Source organism: Polypterus senegalus, chromosome 10 (assembly GCF_016835505.1).
Source record: "Polypterus senegalus isolate Bchr_013 chromosome 10, ASM1683550v1, whole genome shotgun sequence".
Classification (NCBI taxonomy): Eukaryota; Metazoa; Chordata; class Cladistia; order Polypteriformes; family Polypteridae; genus Polypterus; species Polypterus senegalus.
Window position 1 is genome coordinate 33,009,530 of NC_053163.1, and position 25,220 is coordinate 33,034,749.

The 25,220-nt window shown below is 40.1% G+C and overlaps 1 protein-coding gene across 1 annotated transcript; it reads right to left on the reverse strand.

Annotated features, from left to right (window-relative positions):
• Nucleotides 1–1,305: 1,305 nt before the first annotated feature.
• Nucleotides 1,306–23,257, reverse strand: LOC120537049 (GTP-binding protein Rhes-like). Its single transcript, XM_039765659.1, has 4 exons — nt 23,097–23,257; nt 19,211–19,524; nt 9,744–10,063; nt 1,306–4,420 (listed from the first exon to the last, which is right to left on the reverse strand). The coding sequence occupies exons 2-4, from the start codon at nt 19,497–19,499 to the stop codon at nt 4,058–4,060; spliced, it is 972 nt and encodes a 323-aa protein (XP_039621593.1). The 5' UTR covers nt 19,500–19,524; nt 23,097–23,257; the 3' UTR covers nt 1,306–4,057.
• Nucleotides 23,258–25,220: the final 1,963 nt, after the last annotated feature.

Consider the following 25,220-nt stretch of genomic DNA (forward strand, 5'->3'; position numbering starts at 1 on the left):
ACCTATACATATCCATACACAGCACATAAACACACATACAGTATACCATCTATCTATCTATCTATCTATCTATCTATCTATCTATCTATCTATCTATCTATCTATCTATCTATCTATATAGCTTATCTCCTGCCTACTATACTATCCTGCCTACCACTAAAATCTATCTATCTATCTATCTATCTATCTATCTATCTATCTATCTATGGAATTTGCTTACTATAAAGTAATGCACAAAATGGACATTTTTGAGGATGTGTGGTGTAAGAAAAGGGTACTGTGTGCTATTGAGGAGGGAGAACTAAAATTCAATTTATAACTCATTGGAAAATTGTAAAAATTGAAGTTATTTGTTGCAAGTGATACAACACTGGGAATCTGGGATGACTGGGCCTTAGTTTTATTTATTATGAAAATAAATGAGGAGGGCACTGTGGAGGAGATGAAAAAATATAAAATATTTATATGATTACTGTGTGTGGGTTACATGGGGTTAATAGGGATTGAATATTGGGTATTTTTTAATTTCTTTGTATTGGTTATTTATAATACTTTTTGTTGTACGTGTACTTTTAATATATTGATGTTTGTTCTTGTTTTTGTTTTTGGTTCAATAAAGTACTTTTAAAAATTGTAATAAAAATATCTATCTATCTATCTATCTATCTATCTATCTATCTATCTATCTATCTATCTATCTATCTATCTATCAATTCATATGCATGCACATGCATACATACATATACAGTAAATCCACACATATGTGAATACATATGCACTTACATTAATAATTACATGCATATAAATACACACATATATAAACACCTATACAGTACATAAATATAAAAAACACACATACAAATTCATACACAGTATGTACACATATACATAAAGATACACACATACACATATATATACAGTATACACATACAAGCAACTATACTTACACATACACATGCATACACATAAATACACACATACAAATGCATAAACACATATACGGTACAGCATATACAGTACATATATATGCACATACACATACATATAATACACACAAACACACACACATAAGAATACCTATAAGTACATATAAAGCACATGCACATACACATAAACACACGCATATGTATATACGGTACACACACATACACATTTACATTTACATCAAGGTCTCGAAATTGTAGGTTCTTTTCTTTGAAAATGAAAAAATGCCCTATTGCTCGAGACATCCTTTTTTCTCCTCTCTATGTATTTCCTCAACAATAAGTTCCAAAATTAGGGAGAAATGACAACAGCTTTTTTTTGAAAAATAAAAGTTTATTTACAACAAAAAGAAAGAAAATAAATTACAATCGTCACAATAAGAAGCTTGTGTACGGAGAAATAAGCACCACCTTTGAACTAAGCATACACTATTAACAAACTGTGAGCGGTTAGCTTTAGCATAAATATTTAAATTGTACAAAAAGAATGCAAATGAAACATCAGATAACGGCAGCTGTCGTCTCACATGCTCAGTGAATCTTTCATTTTTATTTTTATTTTTTTTTCACTTTATTCCCCATACTAGCGCAGAGATGGCAGATTCCACGACACCGAGACGCTTCAACTGCTTTGATCATAAAGCATTCAGTCCGAGCTCCAGTTAGAATTCAGCTTCACTGAGCTCACCGCCGAAAATCAAACAGTTCAGCAGGCTTTCACTTTGCAAGTGAGGAAGATAAACGCTCCGACCCATTCGGCGTATCTTATTACTGCCATGAAAGGCGGCAGCGTCTTCTCCTCCTCCTTCTGCTTTTTGTAACCTGATCAATATAATCCTATAAAGTGTTTTGTGCTTTTTTTTATAGTAGAAATGCAATTAAAAACACACATTGACCTTGATGGTTCTTTTAAACGGGTCAAAGAGGCAGATGTAAGGAAGTCTTTGTTATAAGCGTCTGTACACATCAAAATGAGCAAAACGAACGAGGAGACGCTCTGAAAGCCATTAAGTAATATAACGCAGCGGGTCTCATTCAAAGGCCATTTGCACGATTTTTAATTGTCACAAGCTTACCCAATTGGAAAGAAAGAAAGAAAGAAAGAAAGAAAGAAAGAAAGAAAGAGGCGTCTCCTGATTTCTTCCATCCAAGCATTTGAAATAAATTCATTGCCTTTATCTGGCGGATTTAAGAAATGTCCTCTGAGGGGTGTCTCAGATCGATTTAAAACAAAAGAAGCAAAACACTGGAAAACTTTGAAGCAGAGTCTTAGAAAAGCAACCTTCAAAAAAAAAATGCATGTTGGTGCCTCTGATGGCAAACGGATATTTAGTTGATTTTTTATTTTATTTTATTTTCCCCTCCTCCGTAGGAGCTGTCCAGTGCTGAACTCCCAGGTCAGGTCATCATAGAGTCCATTGAGCTCCTCATGAGGCGACTTGCACTTCCACAACTTTGTATTCCCACAGGCTCCAAGGAAGACTGTCATAATATAGATGAGAATTCTTTAATAAAGGCTTCCATTTTAGGATAGCCTGCTTTTCATTTTGTTGAATTCTGGAATGCACAGTTTGTTTGTTTGTTTGTTTGTTTGTTTTTTTAGATTCACAAAAGCAAACCATTGGATACCAGTTATTTTAAGGAACTCGTCTCTTTGCTTCCAATTAAATTGAAAACGTGCACAATTCACAAAACAAAACCCCATACATATACACAGCATATACAACAGTATATTGCATAAGGCTATCTAGAGGCCGAGTAAACTGCCAAACAAACAGCAATATTTACAGGAGACTTGTAAGGCCCTTCCAACATTTCTGTGTGTTGCCACCTCTTTTGATCATACTCAACTAGTGACCAGCCAGCTCTCTCAAACAGGGACAGTTAGAAATATGAGCATCCAACTGACAAGCAATTCTGGATACACCTTTGCGTCATAAAGTTCTTGACAGATTGACTTGGAAAAAAGAAAAAAGCTTTGAGCTCTTCACATGAGGCTGGTGAAATGAATGGAACTGTGAAATGTCTTTTTTTACCAATATGAAAAGTGCTATATACTCGCCAGAATGAGCAACTGCATAATATAAATCAGTGTCCCTCTTCTTCGAATCCAATGTTAGCGAGTAACTCTCTAAAAGAGCTGCAAGGATGCGATATTTTAAACATGCCAGACCTGGAATGAGCTGATAATGGCCCACCCTCAAGAGCAACCTGCTGATGGCGTGGCCTACTGACCAAAGCATTCTGCTTAGTAACTGATCCAGTATGTAATCCTGAGCAAGTCGCTTAACCTATAAAAAATAAATGTATATATACAGTATATGTATATACAATTGCACTATCACTGTGTATGTTTAAAGCACCCTCCTGAAAGAAAGGCCTTTCTCATTATCAACCTGGCATACTGTACATTTGCCAGGCTAATACCCCCTTTGAGTTAACCAGTAAGCCCATAGCAGCCAGTTAAGACTGAACTTAAATTAATAAAGATGACCCAGCAAGAAAAAAAATGACTGCCTGGTATAGACATCTAGAAACAGTATGTGCTATCCGACGGCCATTTTCACAGCTAATATATAACTAATCTAGCCAGTATGTACCAGCTACCTCTAAGAAGTTGTAAATCTGTTATAAGAAATGTCGACCACACCCTTTGTAATTTCCCAGGCTGTCAACTATCATATTAGAAAAACACAAAAGCACTTTAAGTGACAAGGGTCCAGTTGTTCACGACCTAAGCAGACAGTGACCAAAGTGTGGACGTCATAGCTAGCTGAGTGACATACAGCTGACAGCCACGTGAAATGGCAAACACTTCCCTCCTCCTAAACAGAAAGTGACCATCCTGGACAGTAAGGAACACGAAAGGCTTCTGAAACAGCGAATTAGCTAAAGAGCTAATAAATAGCTAGGAGACCTGCTAAAGATGACAAAAGAAACATTTCTAAACTTAAATTTCAGTGAACAATATTCCTTATTTAGAGTTGACACAGCAGGAGTCCCAAATTGCCAGCCACGTCCATTAGGGCACCAGGCCAGACTTTCAGCGAAACTGTGACTCTCATGGAGTCCTTTCATTGAATAGAACACCTGTCCCTATCCCGGCCCTGGCCTGCAGCATGACCTCCCAGAATCTTGGACCGGACATACTTTAGATCTGAATTGACGCTGGGCCGGCGGGCAAAGGGTGATATCATTCCAAAAGCGTGCTCTTGCTGGGGTGGTGGGTCTTCCTTGAGGCGTCGGCCCCGCATCCGACGGAAGGATCTGCGCTGACTCCTGCGCTGCTTTTGCGAGGCCACGAGCTGAAGCTGGAAGTCTTGAGGACTGGCAGAGAGCTTGCGGTGCAAAGAAGGGCTCATTTCATGTGGTAGACCGGCAATGCCAAAAAGGGAGCGGAAGAGGGCGTCCACGTTGGAGTCACGTCGGGCAGAGACCTGTGAGGTAGAACAGGCGAAGAGGTTAATGTTAGGCCAGACCATTAACAGGTTGTATTTTTAAATTAGGACTGGGCAGGCTGGACTGGTCTAACTTGAACATTTACCCAGAGTCATCCGAGTGACAGCAGTGCCCAGTCAAAGCCAACGGTCAAACTGATATAACAGTGGAGGCTCCTTGTATGGCTTAAAATTGCAACGACAACTAGGAGCCGTCAGAGCCAGCCAGAACCCTGTGACTACTGCTGTGCACGAGTGTGGTCAGTCTGGTTGTACTGCTTAATCGTTTTATAAAGAAATCCTAGCACAATGTATTTATTCAGTAAAGAAGAACAGAAAAAGGCAGACTTAAGCTGTAGGGAAATAAATTTACAAGGTGACTGAAAATAATTCAAATACTAGACTAACTACAGGGAAATACATTGAGTGTTTTAAGAGCTTGCAAATGTCATGGCATGAAATCGGAATTTACAAATAAATGAAACGAGGAGCCAGTCAAGTCAAACGTCACTTTGTGTAACATCTTTGGTGCACTAGTAGGCTAAACAACTTATTTAAGATCTCTGTGACATTCTTGTGGTTTAGTGTCCAGTGCCTAAGCCACTAAGCCACACTGCTTACATCTCAGAGAGCACCGCGGAGGCAGCTGTAGGTTAAATCATACAAAAAACGTTACAAATATTAAGGGGACTTTATGTCTCCAGAGCCCAGGATTCAGACCCCATAACCAGTAACATTAACATTTATTTATTTGTCTAACACCTTTATCCAAAGTTACATTTCTTTTCTTTTTTCCAACTGGAGCACAGGCAGGTGAAGTGACTTACTCAGGGTCAGACAGTGGAAGCTTTTAAACCCACAACATCAGGGTTTATAGTCTAAAGCCTTAACCACTAGGCCTCACAAGTGGACATTCCTGTAAAATAGATGACATTTACATTTATTTATTTGGCTGACGCTTTAATCCAAAGTGATTTACACCATTTGAGAAACAATTGGTTACATTTCTTTTTGTTTTTTGTTTTCCAGTTGGAACACAGGTGGGTGAATTAACTGCTCAGGGTCACACAGTGTCAGTGGGCTCTATTCAATAAGGGCGCGCACAAAAAGGCGAGCTTCAAAAGGGCGACCTCAATTGAGCGCGGCGAATAAAGGCGTTCGTAGATAATTTAGTTCAAATGGCTCTGGAATATGTGAAGAGCAACAAAGGTGCAGATCTACTCGTAGTCGAAGGCTACACATTCAGAAAGGAGAAAACTATCAACGGGAAACACATCTGGAAATACACTGACTATAGGATTGGAAAATGTTTGTCATACCAAAAATGGATTATTCGTCAAGAGACCATCTACTTTAATATTCTTGCTTTCGCCTTTTTATACGTTCAATCATTGCCTTTCTCTAATATATTTTCTGTAATAATTTTGTTGCATGTTCCTTTATTTGCTGCGCCCAATTGAGGTCGCCCTTTTGAAGCTCGCCTTTATTTACGTGCCCTTATTGAAGGATACAGTGTCAGTGGTGGGATTACAAATCCCAAAGTCCAAAGCCTTAACCACCAGGACACACTGCCTGATCCCAGTTGTCATCCATGTGAAGTCTGCGCGTTCTTTCTTTTTCTGTATGGGCTTTCCTTTGGGTACAATGGTTTAACTCCCCAATCAATTTATTTCCATCCATCCATCCATTATCATAACTACAGGGTCACGGGGGTCTGCTGGGGCCAATCCCAGCCAACACTGGGCGCAAGGCAGGAAACAAACCCCGGGCAGAGCACCAGCCCACCACAGTCAATTTATTTTTCTCTATTATAATAAAAATATCCTGGGACGAGATGAGACTTTTTAGCCTGGGACGAGATGAGACTTTTTAGCCTGGGACGAGATGAGACTTTTTAGCCTGGGACGAGATGTGACTTTTTAGCCTGGGACGAGATGAGACTTTTCCAGAGAGACACTTTCATGTCCCGCAAGACAAGACTTTGTGCCAAGAGATTCAGTCACGCCCGGGGTCAGAAATAAAAGACAAAGCATTGAAAACACGTCGTAAAGAATTCAAAAACGTTGGTGCAATACACATGCAGAGAAGGTTACAGATAATGAACGTACTAAAATTTCGAAAGTCTCAAAAAACTGATAGTAAAGATCACATTAGCACAAACAAAAGGAAATTATTACTCAGTGAAATGACGGAACAGAGAAAAGAGATCGAACATATTGTCTGGATTTAAACTTTAAGTCAGAGACTTGTAGATCGTCTAATTCATGTTGCCATCAGGGAAAAGTAGTGTTTCTTCCCAATGAAGAGGCGTATCCGCGAGAAATAAAAGATTTATTGTTTGGTGAAAGTGAAATCCACATACACAAGTGGTAGAAACGCGAAATGGCTGACACGTAGCGCAGGCCAGTGAGGTTGGCAAGCGAAGCGAGCAGGGGGCAAAGCCCCCTAGTGAACTGATAATTTTAAACATTAGTGTGCCCTGGGATGGACTGACTTTCTGTCCAGGACTGATTGCTGCCTTGCACCCAAGTACTGCAAGAATAGGCTCCTGCCCCCTGTGACCCAAAACTGAATTAAGCAGCTTTGACAGTATTATGCCATGTCGTGGCACAGGGTTATTTGAGCCAAGAGAGACTTGGTTGGTCATTTTCATTTCCTGTTTAGTCATAACCCTATCCAATCATAGGCACAGATTTTAGTAACATGATTATACCCTGCCCCCTTTTTAAAAATAATGTGGTTCATCCACAATCCTAATACATTTATAATCAGCATAAGGTCAAGCATGGGGTCAGGAATTCATTAGACATCGGTATTGCTTTCTTTTTCAATGTTATTCATTTTTAATGATTTATTTCTTTTAAATATTCTATTGTTCTCTCTAATTTTCAAAGGATGCAGTATGTTGCTGGGCAACGGGACACACTTATGCATTGTGTGATGCTGGCATAATTGCACTTTAAAATAATGCGCTGCATACAGCAAGAGATCCAAGCATTACAATCAACCCAATGTTTTTACTGGGTGGCACGGTGGCACAGCGGTAGTGATGCTGCCTCATAGTAAGGAGATCAGTGTTCATGTCCATGCATGGAGTTTGCATGTTCTCCCTCTGTCTGGGTGGGGATGCTCTGGTTTCCTCCCATAGTACAAAGACATGCAGGTTAGGTAAATTGGTGATTGTCAATTGGCCCAAGTGTGTGTTTGTCCTGTGATGGACTGGCACCCTGTCTAGGGTTTGATCTTGCCTTGCTCCCTATGATAGCTGGCATTGGCTCCAGCAGACACCAGTGACCCTGATCAGAACAAAGCGTGTTAAAAAATGACTGATTGATAAAAAACATAATTTTATTAGCAAATTTTTGGGTTTGAATCTCCTTTACACGTTATGATTTTTGACTTGGAGAAAAGGCTGTACGGACTTCACGTGTAATGCATTTATTCTCTGACCGTTCTTTGCCAATTCCTGTAAGTAAACCTTGGCTGCATTTTACCTCTGATTGAACAGCTCCATCCACACAATCCCAAGCTGTTTCCCCACCCATGGAAAGACCCCTGAAATGCCTTGGAATGTAAAGGCTCATCATAGACTCTACTGTAGAATAAACCAAGGGGCGGTTGGCAGCCAGTTGGCTCAGGTTCCCAGCACACACTGTGACTGTGTCTGACCATGGACCCTCCAGAGATTTATGTTCTCCAGCGATTTTTTGTTTTCCTCTCCTCCATTGACAACTGGCCAGAGTTCAACAATTAATTAACGGACAGATATCTCTGGGCTTCCTTTAAGTTAATCAGATTTGAACCATTTTGTCTTCAGGTCCATTTAATGGAACCACCTAATCAAAGCACCGTGATGTCCCTACATTGATGGATTAAAGGCCAGAAGTCCATGTGACAGTCATCATCAAGTCCTTCCATGAGAACCCTGAATACAATGAGGACTGACTGAGGTCATTTATGTTAGGTAGAATGCCTAGAGGGGGCTGGGTGGTCTCGTGGCCTAGGAACCCCTGCAGATTTTATTTTTTCTGTCCTCCCTGGCCATTGGACCGTACTTTTATTATGTTAATTAGTGTTCTCTTATTTTAATTCTTACTTTGTCTTTTTTCTCTTTCTTCTTCATGTAAAGCACTTTGAGCTACATTATTTCTATGAAAATGTGCTATATAAATGAATGTTGTTGTTGTTGTTTAAACAAATCTATGTCTTTCTGTGTACTCAATATGCAATAATTAATTTATAAAACCTGTTTTTGTATTTACTTGTGAACTTGTCAAAGTACTCTTCGCCTGCATCTAGTGAGAGCGATATACAAAAATAAACTAAATTTCATGTAACTGAATTCAGACTCAACACGGAGCAGCACTGCTGTCTCATAGCTACAGCGAATGGGGTTCAATGTTCAGCCTGGTCAACTGCTCTGTGAGATTTCATGTTTTCTTTGTGTTTATGTGGTTTCAAAGATGCACATGTCAGGTTAGGTGATGGATTTCAGTTGGGCTTGTCTGATTAAATGTGTCCAGTAACGAAATGGCATCCCATTCATGGCCATGCATCTCCTGATGGAAAAGGGTCTGTCTCTAATGCAATGTGAAAAGCGGGCTCACATAATGGATAGAGGGATGGATGGATGGAAGTGAAAATCAATAACATGATCTCAACACCCCCCAAAAAAAAAATGGTGTCCATGTATATGGTCTATGGCCGGTTTGTCATCCCGGCCAATACCCCCAGGCCGCCAGATGGAGCCCTCCCTGCAGCATGGAGGTGCCCCGAAGACCAGCAGGGAATCATGGACAATGGAGCCGCTAGAGGGAGCTACAGGGGCCGCTAGAGGGAGTTGCAGGGAGGAGCAAAGAGTCATATGTGCCCTATAACCCGGAAGTACGTCATAATGTATTATAAGGGAGGTCCATTACATCAAGCGTTTGCCAAGCCATAACTTGGATGCTCCTTAATCACAACTATGTAATCCAAGATTCTCCCTCACATTTGCAAGTTTTAACTTTTCATTTACTGTTTAAAGCTCCACATAAATGATTGCCATTTTTTGCACTAAACTAGTCCTAAATATGAAAGTGTGTCTCAGACTGCACATGTCATGTTAATCCATTCAAAAGGGACATTCACAGCAAGCTGCGTCTCCACACTCAGTTCACCTTACATCATCAGGTTTAATGTGTTGCCTGGGAGAAATCCATACGTTCGTATAGAAGATCTGGTTCAGTGTGACTCTAAACATCGTCATCTTTGGGTATTAGCTATGAAATTCTCGTGCTTATTCTAATAGTAGCCTGATAATAAAATTCAAATGGCTAATCACCTCAAAATAAAGGCAGCAGTCCTCAACATCTCCCATGTCCCCAATGATCACACCACCCTCTTCTTTGCTCCGGGCCAACAACATCTTTTCCACTTCTCTAGCTGAAGGTACAACTCGGGCATCTGGTCCTCTGTCACTCTTGTTGCCACACAGAGCCATGGGGACAACCATCTCAGCGACTCCCCGGTTGGCTCCATTAGTTGAGCTTAATGTGCGATCTCGTAGGCAGGACTTCACTTCTAGAATCTGCTGCCGTAGCCTCAGGGCCTCTTCTAAAGAGTCTCTATCATCCAAACTGAAGACAAGTAGGAAGATGTCCCCTGTGGAGAGAGAGACAGAGAGAGGGAGAGTGAGGAGGGCCTGCTTGACACAATACTTAAATAAAACCAGACAGCTTATAAAGAGGTAGTAGATAATGGCATCTACTGTACATCAGAGAAGTTGAGTGATTAAGATTGGACGTAAAAGTCACAGTTTTGCTTAACCTCCTATATTAGATACTGTAGCTGTAGGCAGACTGAATACTGAGACTGAGATGGGGCTGAGCCCAGCTACTTTCCAGAAGAACCTTATCACTCCCACAGTTTTTAGAAGGTTCTTTTCAGGAAGTCATGTTAATGGAGAAATGATCTACTAGAGGAGAGGTCATGAGGAATCAGCCACCAACTTCCTGCTGTAGTAGAGTGCCATTGCCCATTATTAATGTGAGTTGGAAAGACAGGTGAGCTGCAGCTTGTCCCAGTGTCTTGGCGTGTATTTGTTGTTCTGGACATGTCTGCCTTGACCCCTCACAGTGGGGAATTTTCTTAAGTGTACTAAGATTTTATGTGATCACCGGTAGTGTGTGTAACAATTAATATGACCATACATGCCAGGGCTGAACAGGAAATACCTGTGCGGAGCCTCAATATTGTATTGTAAGCTTATTTACTCTATAAAGCACTATATGATACTGATAGTACTTGCCGATCATGATTTATATACACTTACTGGCCACTTTATTAGGTACACCTGTTCAACTCCTTGTTAACGCAAATATCTAATCAGCCAATCACATGGTAGAAACTCAAAACATTTCAGGCTGTAGACACTGTCAAGATCACCTGCTGAAGATCAAGCCGAGCATCAGAATGGAGATGAAAAGTAATTGAAGCGACTTTGAACATGGCATTGGTGTGAATATCTCAGAAACTGCTGATCTACTGGAAGTTTCATGAACAGCCATCTCTAGGGTTTACAGAGATTGGTCCAAAAAAGGAAAAATATCTAGTGAGTGACAATTCTCTAAGAAAACATGCCTTGTTAATGCCAGAGATCAATGGAGAATAGCCAAACTGGTTCAACCTGTTAGAAAGGCAACAGTAACTCAAATAACCAATTGTTACAACCGAGGTATATAGAAGATCATCTCTGAATGCACAACACATCGAACCTTGAAGCAGATGAGCTACAGCAGCAGGACACCACACCAGGTGCCACTGCTGTCATTTAAGAGCATGCAACTGAAGCTATAATTCAGATGACCTCACCAAAATTAGACAGTAGAAGATTGGAGAAAGGATGCCTGGTCTGATGAGGTGTGCTTTCTGCTGTGACATTCGGATGGTAGGGTCAGAATTTGGTGTCAACATCATGAAAGCATGGATCCATCCTGCCTGGTATCAACAGTTCAGGCTGATGGTGGTGGTTTAATGGTGTTGGGGATATTTTCTTGTTACACTTTGGGCCCCTTAGTACCAGCTGAGCATCGCAATGCCACAGCAAACTTGTGTATTGTTGCTGACCACGTCCATCTCTTTATGACTGCAGTGTACCCGTCTTCTAATGGCTACTTCCAACTGGATAACATGCCATGTCACAAAGCTCAAATCATCTCAAACTGGTTTCTTGAGCGTGACACTGAGTTCACTGGACTCAAATGGCCTTCACAGTCACCAGATCACAATCCGAAAGATCACCTTTTGGTATGTGGTGGAATGGGAGATTAGCATCATGGATGTGCATCCAAGAAATTTGCAGCAACTGCGTGATGCTGCCATGTCAATATGGATCAAGGAATCCATGAGGAATGTTTCCAGCACCTTGTTGACTTTATGCCATGAAGCATTATGGCAGTTCTGAAGGCAAAAGGGGGTTCAACCTGGAACTAGCAAGGTGTGCCTAATAAGGGGCCGGTGAGGGTAAGTTTAAAGGTTTATGGGATCCTTATTGTCATGTTTACAGAGTACAGTGGAATTCTTACTTGCATGGGTTAATCAACATGCAGCACGTTGCCATGCTCCAAATAATAATCTTACCTTGAAACTTCTAACTCCCTTACCTGAAAAATTTATGAACTTACACTGTGCTAAAATATCTTCAGTATAGATCTCTCAGGACTCTAATACCATATACTGTATTTACCTGAAACTAAATTCTAGATATTTCAAGGTAGGATAAAATATGTGATTTGCTTTAAAGGATAAATAGACTGTAAATGACAACATGCTAGTGTATAAAACATTACTTAAAACACATCACCGATGTGAAGCTTTAGCTATCTCTGTTGGGATATGGTATGGATCAAGATCCCAAGGTTTGCTTTTTATGAGTCTCTGAGGTAGAATTCTGTACAGCCTCCAAAAGACAAGACAACGGACACCATGACAAAAGTATTCAAATTGATTGGTTTGCTCATCTCTTTTACTAATCTGCCTCTTCTGCTTGTCTGTGTTTGACTAATAACACTAACTGTTAGTGGCGCTATAAGGAAGAATTTTGGTATTATTAAAAGTGACAATAATGCCTTAAACATTGTGAACACCAGGGATGGTCCAGCTCCCCAAACACCCAACACAAGCAGGCTCAGGGCACAAGTTAAAAGCCAAAGAGTCTTTTATTTGTGGGAAACTCTTTGAACCAAGTGTGTAATAAGCACAATAAGCACAATAAAGCAAACAATACTTTGTCTTCTCTCTCTGTTTCTTTGTCTCTCTCTTGGTCGCTGCTTCCTCCACACAAACTTTGTCCACCTCCTCCCGACTTGGGCTCCATAATGCAAGGTAGGCAGTCCCTTTTATTTTTGCTGCATCAGAAGTGCTCCCTATTTTCCGTACATATGGTCTCTCAGCACTTCTGGGTGAGGCAGAAATCCCATGTTGTAGGGACTCCCCAAGCCTGCAGCTCCCCCTGGCATCTCTTACAGGACCAAACAATACCCAACATGCCCTGCAAGCACCCATGTAGAAATGTGAGCCCTGGCTCACTGCCATCTAGCGTCCTGGGAGAGATAAAGCCCTTTGTAAGCTGCCTCCCCCTGGCCTTCCCTCCTAAGTGCATTATAGCCGGTTAAAGGCACTGGCCATCCTTCACAAGATTTACTTGAATCCATTATCTCCTTTAAAATAACATGGAAAAGACAAATCATCTTTTCTCCCAAACCCGTGTACTATGAGCTATGTACCTCTCATTATTCTCCATAACACATCGACTTAACTTTCATTTGTGACTCAGACTATTTCATTCAGCACAAGTGACTACATCTGCATGCCCAATACCATCTGATCATTATCAGTCTGTCAGCACGAGAAATGCAGTGCAACCCAAGCAGTCTAAAATTAGACAAGTAGAAAAAATCTTTTTTTTTTTTTCCATTTTCCAAATCTGCTTATTCTATTTCATTATCAAGAGAGGGGAGGTCACTTCACTTTAGAGTCACCAAAGCCTCCCTGGCCTGAAACAGAAAACAAGACTGCTCATAGAAATCCCCCCATAGACACACGATGGGAGACGATGCAAAATCCACTGAGAGTGACCAAAATCCAGCATTCTGGAGCTGCCATTCCAGAATAATAATTAAAGTGCACTAGGGGGCTAAGCCCCCTGCTTGTTTTGCTCGCCAACCCTCGTGCTGGCCCTACATGCTAGTCATTTCCCGGAACTGCCACTTGTGACGAATCATGCTGTGCTTTTGGATGAACATGAATATCAACTCTGTCTTTGATATCTCTGTCTTTCAAAACTATTATCGCTGACAATTCGTCACATGTTGGTTTATTATATACTGTATGTGAGCGTGATCTCCAATCCAATATGAATCAATCTATTAATTTTTTACATTTAAGATTTTTCATTTAAAGATTTACCATTGTTGTTTCTTGTCCTAGTGTGTGGATATAAACACAGGAAACTTCAGTTTCTGTATTACATTTTGCCTGAAGAAGGGGCCTAAGTTGCCTCGAAAGCTTACATATTGTAATCTTTTTTACTTAGCCAATAAAAGGTGTCATTTTGCTTGGCTTTTCTCTATATAGAAATCCAGGAAAACTTCTTTGTCTGTGTTTTTTAGATAAATTTTGTATGAAGTGCAATACTTTTGGACGTATGGATTTGTACCCATTATTGGCTGTAGAATTTCTTATACGTCCGATCGTTTAACTCTTTCAATTCTAAGGTGCATTGCTTCTCCATGATCATAAATATACACCTGACCAAATTGTGGTTTCTTTGAAATTAAGCTTGTAGTGGCTTTAATTGTTGCGGGACCACATATTCTCATAGTGTATGGTCCTGAATTGTGTAAATCTATGTTTTGTGCATTGAATGATAGGATTGCGGACAGATTATTGTAGATTCGGATATTTTGCCTGTAGTGTTTGTGGGTTTCACCTTCACCAAATAACAAATCTTTTATTTCTTGCAGATACGCTTCTTCATTGGGAAGAAACACTATATTTCCAACCAACCAACCAACCATTTTCTAACCCGCTGAATCCGAATACAGGGTCACGGGGGTCTGCTGGAGTCAATCCCAGCCAACACAGGGCACAAGGCAGGAACCAATCCTGGGCAGGGTGCCAACCCACCACAGGACACACACAAACACACCCACACACCAAGCACACACTAGGGCCAATTTAGAATCACCAACCCACCTAACCTGCATGTCTTTGGACTGTAGGAGGAAACCCATGCAGACACGGGGAGAACATGCAAACTCCACGCAGGGAGGACCCGGGAAGCGAATCCGGGTCTCCTAACTGCGAGGCAGCAGCGCTACCACTGCGCCACCGTGCCACCCAACACTATATTTCCCTTATGGCAATACAAATTAGATGATCTACAAGTCTCAGACTTAAAGTTTAAAGCCGAACAATATCTACATACTTCTGTCATATCACCTATGTCCATATTTTCGATCTCTTTTCGGTATTCCGTTATTTCACCGAGTAATAATTTCCATGTGTTTGCATTAATGCGATCTTAACTATCAATTTTTGAGACTTTCGAATTTTCGTATTTCCATTATCTTTAACCTGCGCTGCATGTGTATCACGCCAACATTTTGAATTCTTTACGACGTTCTACTTTGTCTTCTACTCTTTGTCTTTTATTTCCGCCCCAGGCGTGGTTAAATCTCTTGGCACAAAGAAAGAATTATGTTTCTGAAAAAGTCTTGTTTCATCCCAGGATTTTTTTTTTATATAATAGAGAGATTTAAATAATTTAAATTATAGAAAATAACTCAGGGTCTGTTAAAGAATCATATAAACTAGGTCTCATGTAAAAATCCTTTAGTAGAACCGATAGAAGTATTGTTAGGAGACTTGACCTATCCTACAAGTCGAGCCAAGACATTTTCCTTAACCTTACACTTTGATCTTGTGTGTATCTGCAAAAGGGAAAAATAAGTAGGGGATGAAACAAATGAAAGAGAGTTTGCGCAGGACCGTTTCTAGCCGTTTTGGTCCTTAAGCGGTACTTAAGCCGGTATTTCATGGCCCCCTTCCCTCTTCTCTATGTAGGATGGGTCCCAAGCAGTTGCTTGCTTATCAGCAGCAAACAGCACTGGGTTTGAATCACAACGCTTCAGGGATCGAGACACACACCTCAGTCAGACTATACGGCCAAATCATTGCATCTCTAACCCTCCTATCTCTGTATTTTTTCACTTTGGGAATAACCATTGTACTTTTGTGCATATGTGTGCCTAAATCGACACCATTTTGTCAGTAAAATCCAACACGACTGTGCGGTGCCCTCCATGTACATGTTTCGGTGGGTGTTTAAGAGGCTGCGTGTATACACACCCAATCCAAGATGCACACAGACATTTTCATGTTTTTGATAGAAATTGGTATCTTTATTTATAAAGATGCCATTAAATTGATTTAAAAATATAGCCAAGGCATTACTAATGTTTGTAATGGCTATTACTGCTTGAAATAATAGATTTGTCATTTATTATTCACAGGTCAGGTCAGGTTGGGTTGCCGCACCCACCACACAATGAAACAGCTCGGGATCCTGGTTGGTAACCCCCTCAGGCAGACATGCGGTGCAGTCCCACCCTCTGGAAATGACCATCTATCTGCCGCAGTCATGTGTTATGCAGGCATCTCCTTGTCTTGGCCCAGCCGCTTGGGTTCTCAACAATGAGGATACTGTGAGCTGGATCACCCTCGAGGAATCGCACCACACAATGCAGTTAATGTGCCTCGTTTGGGACTCCGTGAGCAACTGTTCGTTTAACACAAAGTCAAACCAACGGTACTCAAGGATTCTCTGAAGAGACACAATACCAAAAGAGTCCAGCCTTCGTCTCAGGTCATATAGCAAAACAAGAAGCACCAGGACTCTAAAGACTTGGACCTTCATCCTTTTGCAAAGATATCAGGAGCACCACAGAGTCCTTTCCAGCAACCTCATGACCCCCCCAATGCTCTCCCAATCTGTCTACTGACTTCATGGGAAGAATCACCAGAAACATGAATGTCGCTGCTGAGGTAAGTAAACCTCTCTAAATCTCTCCACACACAGACACACTACTGATGGCCGTGCCCAAGAGGTCATTACTATTATTCTTCACATATAACTGCAAAGCCCCATTATCAACAGCCATTCTTTCAGTGTTCTCCCTAAACTTATCCTTAATCAGTTATGTCTAAATGTTAATTGGTTATTAGAGAAACCTTTTGTAATTCTTATTCTGTTCACTTGGAATGTCAGGTATAGTTCTGGGTTCACAAATGGCCAAAAATGAAACAGCTTTCTCAAGAAGCACGTCAGTCTGTTGTTGAATGAAAGATAAGCTATTCCATGTGATAGACTGGCCAGAAACAAAGGTGTCTGTTACTCTCTTTTGAGCAGAAGGCAGGCTGGATGTAATCAAGACAGAAAAAGAAGTGAAAGAAAGACCCAGATGGACAACTGTGTAAGACAATAAGGACACCAGAGTCTGTGGTGGAGAAACAGATGTCTTTCAGATCCTCAGTCGGTTTCTTCTTTAAATACACACCAAATACCAATGACTCCTGGATGCTGAACATAATACGCTTTTTCAGTCATCTTCCAGTCAACATCTGTGTTCTTTAGCCCACATTTCAATCTTGCCTTTTTATTTGCCAGTTTCATATATGATTCTGTTTCTTAGGCCAGTCAGAGGACATTGGTATCTGGTGTGTATTTAATGAAGTTGCCAACTGAGGATCTGTAAGGTGCTTGTTTCTCAAACTATTGACTCTGATGTCCTTGTCCTCCTATGTAGTCATCCGTCTAGTCGGATCCAGTCTGCCCTTCGCTCTCAAGACTTTAATAGACACCTTGCAATGAATTCTTCAGTTTCTTGGCAATCGTTCACAGGTAATAACCTTCATTCTGCAAAACATTGATATGTTTCTTGAAAAGGTTGTTTCATTTTGGCCATTTTTGAACCCAAAAATTGAACTTTAGGATTGCAACCCAAGGGAAGAGAATAAAAGGTTTTAGCTGTGTTACTGCAATTACAAAGGTTTCGCTAATAACCGATTAGCATTTACTGTATACCTGCAGTAACTAATTAAAGATAAGAGAGTCGGCACTGAAGGGATGAATGCTGAAAATGGAGCTTTGCAGTCGCATGTGAATAATAAATTAAGAGTCAGTCATTTCAAGCAGTAAGAGCCATTAGCAACACTTAGTATATATCCTGGCTGTGTTTTTAAATCAATTTAAAGGAATCTTGATTAAAAAAAGGTGTTCATTTTTATCAAAAACATGAACCTTTCATGTGCAGACTGTTAGTGTACATGTGAGATTTGTGTTAAACCCAACTCATCGTTTTAATACTAATGTCCCCGTGATTCATTCAGTATTGTCAAAGACCTTGTAACTGTCCTTTTTATTTAATTCCCTTTTATTAATAGCGAGCTTGCTCTGTAAAGCACCTTGTGATATTTTTTAAAATGACTAATTGATCCTCAGTTTACACGTTCCATGGTTTAATGGTTTACTATTTATCAAAAATATGTTCAATCACAGATTATCTCCGCAATGAGCTGACAAGGTATACAACTCAGTTTTCACTGCTGGAGTTCAAAGACTTTTGCCAGGTTATTTTACCTGAAATATGCCAACTGTAGAAATGTGAAAGTCTTTATTTGTATAAGATTAACATCAATGTGACCGGCAAGATGAGCCAAGAACGTTTTATTAATTCTTGTCCCAAATACAAGCATAGTGCCATTTAACTGTTTTGGTAGCAAGCTGGTAGCCGTAAAGAGTGGTACTACATTATCTGGCCTCACTCTTATGTTATTGATGCCAGCTGTTTAAAGAATGCCTATACATTATAGCCGAGTCCATCATCGGGCTTCTTTGGTGGTAAGGGTGACAGCATTAAAATGGTTTACCTTGACTGATATTTGCCCAGCTGCTCTCATTGTACATTTAATGAACAAGCTGACCATCCTCTTTCTGCTAAAATAATGAAGTCCAAAACACGAAGGTCAAAGGTCTGCAATATTAGGAAATATGAAAGCACAATAGATTGTGATGGATGGCCAGGATTCCAGCAGGGCGCAAGGACTGAAGAAGAGAGCATGGTTGGGGTATTATCTCTCCCAAAACGCCAGAGGGCAGCCCCCCGCGGGCTGATACAGCACCATGGATCCCCGCAGGGCATGCCAGGAGTGATAGTTTGGCCCAGGCCTGTTGGGTTCCATGGGGTGCTGCAGGGACAGTTGAGCCCTTTGTGGCACCACTAACACCACACCCAGACCTGCTGAGGAAGGTCAAGTAGCACCTGGAGCATTTCCGGGTGCACTAGAAAAGGAGCCGCCTCACCCCCAGGCGAGGAGCCAGAGTCGGGAGGAGGAAGTGCGGAGACAGAAGGAGAGGGAGGAAGGAGGAAGGACTGTGCTTGTTTGTACATTTGGTGTTCTGTACTGTGCTGTGTAGTGGGGAGCAACAGAAAAGCGCTTCCCCGCTTAAATAAAGGCGTGTTGTCTGACAAGCCTTGTGGGTCTGCCTGTCTGTGTTGGGGTTGGGGGATCTGTACCCCCCCACCCCCCCGGGGGTCCACAGGTTGCATTCAGTGTATAAAACTCTGAAAGAGCTCTAGAGCTACATCTGCCCTTAAATTAAAACACCCAGTTCCCTTAGTCTAGAAACAATTTTTTTCCCCCTGAATTTAGAGTGTTCAGAATCATCCATACTGAAAAGCTCCTTACCGGTGAGAATTGCAAGTCGTCTCATGGCTGGGAAAGGCTGATTTCCTGAGGTGTCCAGAATATCCAACTGGTACATATCTCCACGAATGTTGTACACTTTACGGTGAAAGTCCTCCAAAGTCGGGGTGTACTGGTCTTCATAGTGGCCCTTCAGGAACCGTGACACTAGGGCCGTCTTGCCAACACGAGAGGCGCCCAACACCACCATGCGGTAGGAGTTTTGAGATGGCACCACCAAGGGGCAGCAGTTACCACTGGAGGTTGTTGGCGGAGGGGACAGGGTACGCATGTTAGGTGGGTGGACTCCACACAGTCTGTAAAAGGCAAGTTCCAAAAACAAAAAGGAAGTCAAAGAATTCAAGAGGCTGGATGAAGCATATTGTAGAAAAAGATAACGTCATAGTCAGAGGATGGTTATTTTTAGTAGACATGGCTATGTCATAAATCTCAATCAACAGCATTCATGATTCCTCAGCTTTAGCCTAATCAGTCATACAAATCAAATTATATCAATCAAAATTTGTAACATTTGAACAAAACATGTATTAAAACAATACAGTAATTTGAGTTAACATTTAAACAAACAAATATAGGGAAATGAGTTGAATATAAAAACCCTGCAAAAAATCTTTATGAAATACTTTCCATCCATCCATCCATTCCATTATCCAACCCGCTATATCCTAACTACAGGGTCACGGGGGTCTGCTGGAGCCAATCCCAGCCAACACAGGGCGCAAGGCAGGAAACAAACCCCGGGCAGGGTGCCAGCTCACCTCAGGGCACAAACACCCACACCCACACACCAAGCACACACTAGGGCAGTTTGGAATCGCCAATGAACCTAACCTGCATGTCTTTGGACTGTGGGAGGAAACCGGAGCACTCGGAGGAAATATGAAATATTAACAGATGAAAAAATCTATCTATCTATTATATAGTGCCTTTCACATCTATCTATCTATCTATCTATCTATCTATCTATCTATCTATCTATCTATCTATCTATCTATCTATCTATCTATCATATGGTGCCTTTCACATCTATCTATCTTCAGAGTGATACCATAGGAGAACTATTTTTGTTCCATATGATGGTTTTAGAAAGAACCTGTATATATTAATACCTGTAGCTGACTCCATAAATATCCCATGATTAGAACAGATTCATGAAATACCATTGGGTTTATGATTTTAAAAGGACTCTTGTTGCATAACACAGTTTACATTCAGGTGTTCCTGACCTGTTAGTATCCTGCTCCTGTAAATTTCTGTTTAATTTACATATTATGGACTTTTCAAAGCCCAAAGGACCAATTTCATATGCAAACAACCTTTGACAGAATGAAATGGTTCCTTGTCAAATAATGGTTTCTGTGAGGAATCACACAACCCAAAGTGCCAAATGGAAAGGTAAGCAGGCTAACAAAAAAAGCTTTACAGAGGTAAATGCATACAGGATAGAAAATGTGTAATTGTATGTGTATACTTGCTATCTATCTATCTATCTATCTATCTATCTATCTATCTATCTATCTATCTATCTATCGACTAATTGTTCGATTGTGTACTATGAAGCACTTTCTACAATTAGATGGTGATGTGGGAATATGCAATGGGTTCACATCTGAGTCCTGGCCCGACTTGCATCTGCTCTCCATATTCATGTGGTCGCCCTAATAAGGTTGCTGCTGCAATATTCCGTTATTTTGTAAATGTACATTGTTTTGTATATACAAGAAAGTTATGGTTTCCTCTCGCTAGACAAAAGCGTGCAGGTTAAGGCTGATAATCCTCCCTGAATTGCCCAGGTATGAATGAGTGTGGGGATGCAGGTGAATATTCACGGGATGGCGGGGGTCCTGTTCTGCAGTAGGTCTTTGTCTGAAGGGACAGGTTTACGCTAAAAATGAACCGATTTCGAAAATTAATGACGGGATGAGGGAGCATATTTCACATACATATAGTCTTTGTTTTTTGTCATTGCTATATAGGGCAACCCGGGAAAAGGATATATATTATTTAAAAGGACGTATTTTATTCCTGATTAACAGTTTTGTCAAATTAGATTAGACGGTTAACCATATTATAGTTAATATATGCACAGTATTGAATTAAAAGACAGGTAATTCCAAACTCAGATCTGTTTGTTGCAGATAAATTACACCTCATGCACCGTACGCAGCATGAATTACTTTATTGCAAGTATTAGGCAGTAATTTCTCATTACAGTTACCTGTTTTCATTTTAACTTTATAAATCACATGTAAACCGCACAATGTGCTTTATTCAGATTTTTTTTTTCCGAAGCAGACATCCAAGTGATAATGAGGTTGGAGGTATTTCTGATGTATCACCTAATGCTGTTGGAATGTATTCAGGTTAATACGAACATTGCCAGCGGATTGCCGGCAGGATTTTATAGCAAACGTCATAGAAATAAAATTTAAAAGTGGAATACCAAACGATTTTGCCCGAGAAGTAATCGACTTTAAAAATGCAGGTTTTGATCATTATATAATACATACGGAGTTGTAGAGTGGGATGACCAAATGTTACATCTTAAAACTATATGTACAACGAATAATGGGTTGACGTTCTGGAAAAACCCAATAATACACGCGTGTGATTTAATTATTTAATCAATGATGCGCAATAATATGTGACAAAATACATATATATATATATATATATATATATATATATATATATATATATATATATATATATATATATATATATATATATATATATATATATATACAGAGATTGAGATAGAGATAGAGAGAGAGAAAGAGAAAATGAATACGAAGGAAAAGATAATAAGATGTCCTATGAATTTACTAGGAGTGTAATGTTATAGTAATAATATAACAATACTGCCTGTGAACCAGACAGCTATTGCACAATGCGGATTCGTTTTCCACACATTGACATCATTCGCTATACCTCACAAGGGGGCGCTCGCTCACCTTTAACAGCTTTAATGTCCCAAATGCATCATCACATTAGTTAACATTCGACAAATCATTTTCACACAGTGTCTTGTGAAATAAGAAAAATAATAGCGCATAACATTTATAAGATATCAAAGATATAACCTTATTATTAACTTGCACTAAACATGTATCAATTGTGCACGCGTTATCTTCTAGAATGTTTATTTTGTGATATTTGACCTTAGCTTTAGACAAGAACAAATCGTGAAAAGTGAGGCAAAAGGTAAAGTTTCCGAAATGCCTCTGGCGACAAAGAAATAATAAATTGCTTTGATCAGCCAAACGTGCACGCAGCTCAACCCAACTGAGCACGAGCAACAAGGAATATTTTACACAGGGCACTGTCCCGTCATTGGTGAGCATCACAAAGCGCCTTATTCTTTCTGTCGTACAGGTAGACGGGGGTGTAATTCTACATTATTAGCATTTTGAATGCAGTTTTACCATTCTCGTGATGAATTATGTCGCCTACTTTTAACTCTTTTGCGGAATTTTACAAACATCCATAATCGGGTATGGAAAATCAATGGATGTACTATAAAAAATGCAGTAAATCGTGGTACAAATTTAGAACTATAAAAAGGCAAAAATATCTATTTGACTTTTAAAGATTCGTATTCTTGTTGTCTGCAGCACTAGGCAGCATCTTATCTAAACGGGTGACCGATGTGTCTTCACTGTGCGGGTAAGGATGACAATTGCGCACAAGTTAAATATCTCTTATCTGTATAACGGTTTTAAATTCGAGTAACAGATATTCAAAAACAGCTTAATGCCAAACGCTTCCAGCTGCTGCCTAGTTCTCGTTAATGGAACACGGCGCACCCTCCAAGACGACCTCCAACCCAAGCCCCATAATAAAACAAAATTTTACAGCAGGTGCTTACAGTTGTATGTGGTGTTTGCAGTTGAAACAAAACTGGCTTATCCCCGAGTCTTATTAATGTTTATATGACCATTATAATCCATGGATTTTCTCGGATTCAAGCAGCGTAGACGACATGAAACTTTATCTTATTTGTTTTGTGTTCCGTTGTTCGCGCTCCGCTTTGATTATATAGGAGCCTGCAGCTCCCACGTGGTTTGACCGTCTCCCCGCCTAGAGCCCGCCTCCCCGAAACTTGCGAAGCCTAAGCCACGCCCACGCAGTGTCGGATACACCCACAACTTCTCTAAATGGTGTATACGAGCGAGCAAAACGCCCCTCCACGGTTTGTGTACCTCCGTGTCAGTGCAGCTTGTCAGGAGACTTACAAAACACTTCGTGATGGTATTGATTTGCTCAGCAGGTCAGATTGTGAGGTCGAAATTATGAAAATCACACCAATGTTTGAACCTGTGTTACGGCTGAGAAGCTGGCTCACGGGCTCAAAGCAAGACGCAGACGTTAGAGTTTATTAAGACTCTCCAACAAGCAAGCACACACAAAGTTGACCTTGAGAACACGAGAAAGGTGAAGTGTTGATGTCATTAACAAATCAATGTTACTCTTAGATGTACCGAGTTCTGAGCAGGCAGCAAATTCGAAGTTTAGGCTCTAGAATAAAGACAGCTGTTGCCATAGCAATATCTCTAAATAGTTGTACATTACACCACGTTACTCCCACCAAGCTCAGTTGTTTCTATCTATCTATCTATCTATCTATCTATCTATCTATCTATCTATCTATCTATCTATCTATCTATCTATCTATCTATATCTATTAGATAGCGTGACTCTTTGTATCCTGCCTTCACCTTTCATTCGTATGTGCTGACAGATTCTGCCCTTCAATAACACAATTTCTAAGAGCCCTTGTAAATAACGCAGTATTTATCTGATAGGAGTCAGAAGTACAAAGCAGCTGCTGTTTGTAATGACAGCAACATTTCAAGGTGTCATGCTCACCTGAGCTTGCATGACACTGTATGTGTTAACAGCTGACATCAGCATGGCTGATTTAATATAATGATAAGTAGTAAGTCTTCAATAGCATACCGACTTTCAGGTCCTCCTGCTTTAAAAGAGTACATCTCACAGTCTAACGGTCCCAGATGTGATAAATGATTAATGCAGTGAAGTCTCTCAAAGGCCCCTGGGATGAACCATTAAGGGCAGAGAGTGCTTTTCTGCTTCTCTTGGGATCACTGTTTTTTAAGACTCACAGATCATTGGCACATTCTGAGCTGAATAATTAGGTCTTTACACATTCTCACTTACACCCTAGATATGCTATAAAGACCATCCAGTTGCACAGTCCCCGCTGGCATAAACTATTAAGGCCACATAGGCTTAAAATCCATTTCGGTATCAACAGTAATGGCTGCACAGTATAAAACATAAGAACATTAAAAGAGTTTTGACAAGATTGGGTCATTCAGAAATGTATAGTCATTTACAGTTCAGCTAACATTTCTAAGAAAGATAGATAAATTTGAAGGCACTATATACAACAAGGATAGATAGATAGATAGATAGATAGATAGATAGATAGATAGATAGATAGATAGATAGATAGATAGATAGATAGATAGATAGAATTAATTTTATTTGTCTCCATGGGGAAATTTACAAAAGCTCTTTAAATAAATAAAAACACGTATAGGTAGATAGTTAAATAAATAAATATACACAAATAAATTTATTTAAGACAATTGAAGATGGGATATGAAGGTTGCAGGGAGAAGTTGTTAAGGCAGACTGCTGGAGAGGAGGATAGACAAGGAGATGAAAAGTAACCACTTGATAAGCAAAGGGTCAAAACTAAAAAAATAAAGGGGGGCATGGAGTAACATAAAGGGGGGCGCAAAGATGTGAAAAAAAGAAAACAAGAATCAAAAATATGAAAAAAAAATCTGTTGAAACCAAAACAAATTAACTTAAACTACATTCTGATACTAGAACAATAAATATAGAGTTAGATAAATATTGATAAAAGTTAAGTTGCAAATACTTAAAGGTTGAGAAACGCTGCACTAAACAAATTTCAGTGTCAAAAACTTCTTAGTTCACTGCTAGAAAATTAAACTAT

Excerpts from the sequence above, each read along its gene's own strand:
- LOC120537049 (XM_039765659.1), bottom strand. The coding sequence starts at position 19,499 with ATGCGTACCCTGTCCCCTCCGCCAACAACCTCCAGTGGTAACTGCTGC. Across the intron at positions 10,064-19,210 it reads ACGACTTGCAATTCTCACCG|GGGACATCTTCCTACTTGTC; the intron begins GTAAGGAGCTTT and ends CTCTCTCCACAG. Across the intron at positions 4,421-9,743 it reads ACTGCTGCCTTTATTTTGAG|GTCTCTGCCCGACGTGACTC; the intron begins GTGATTAGCCAT and ends TCTACCTCACAG.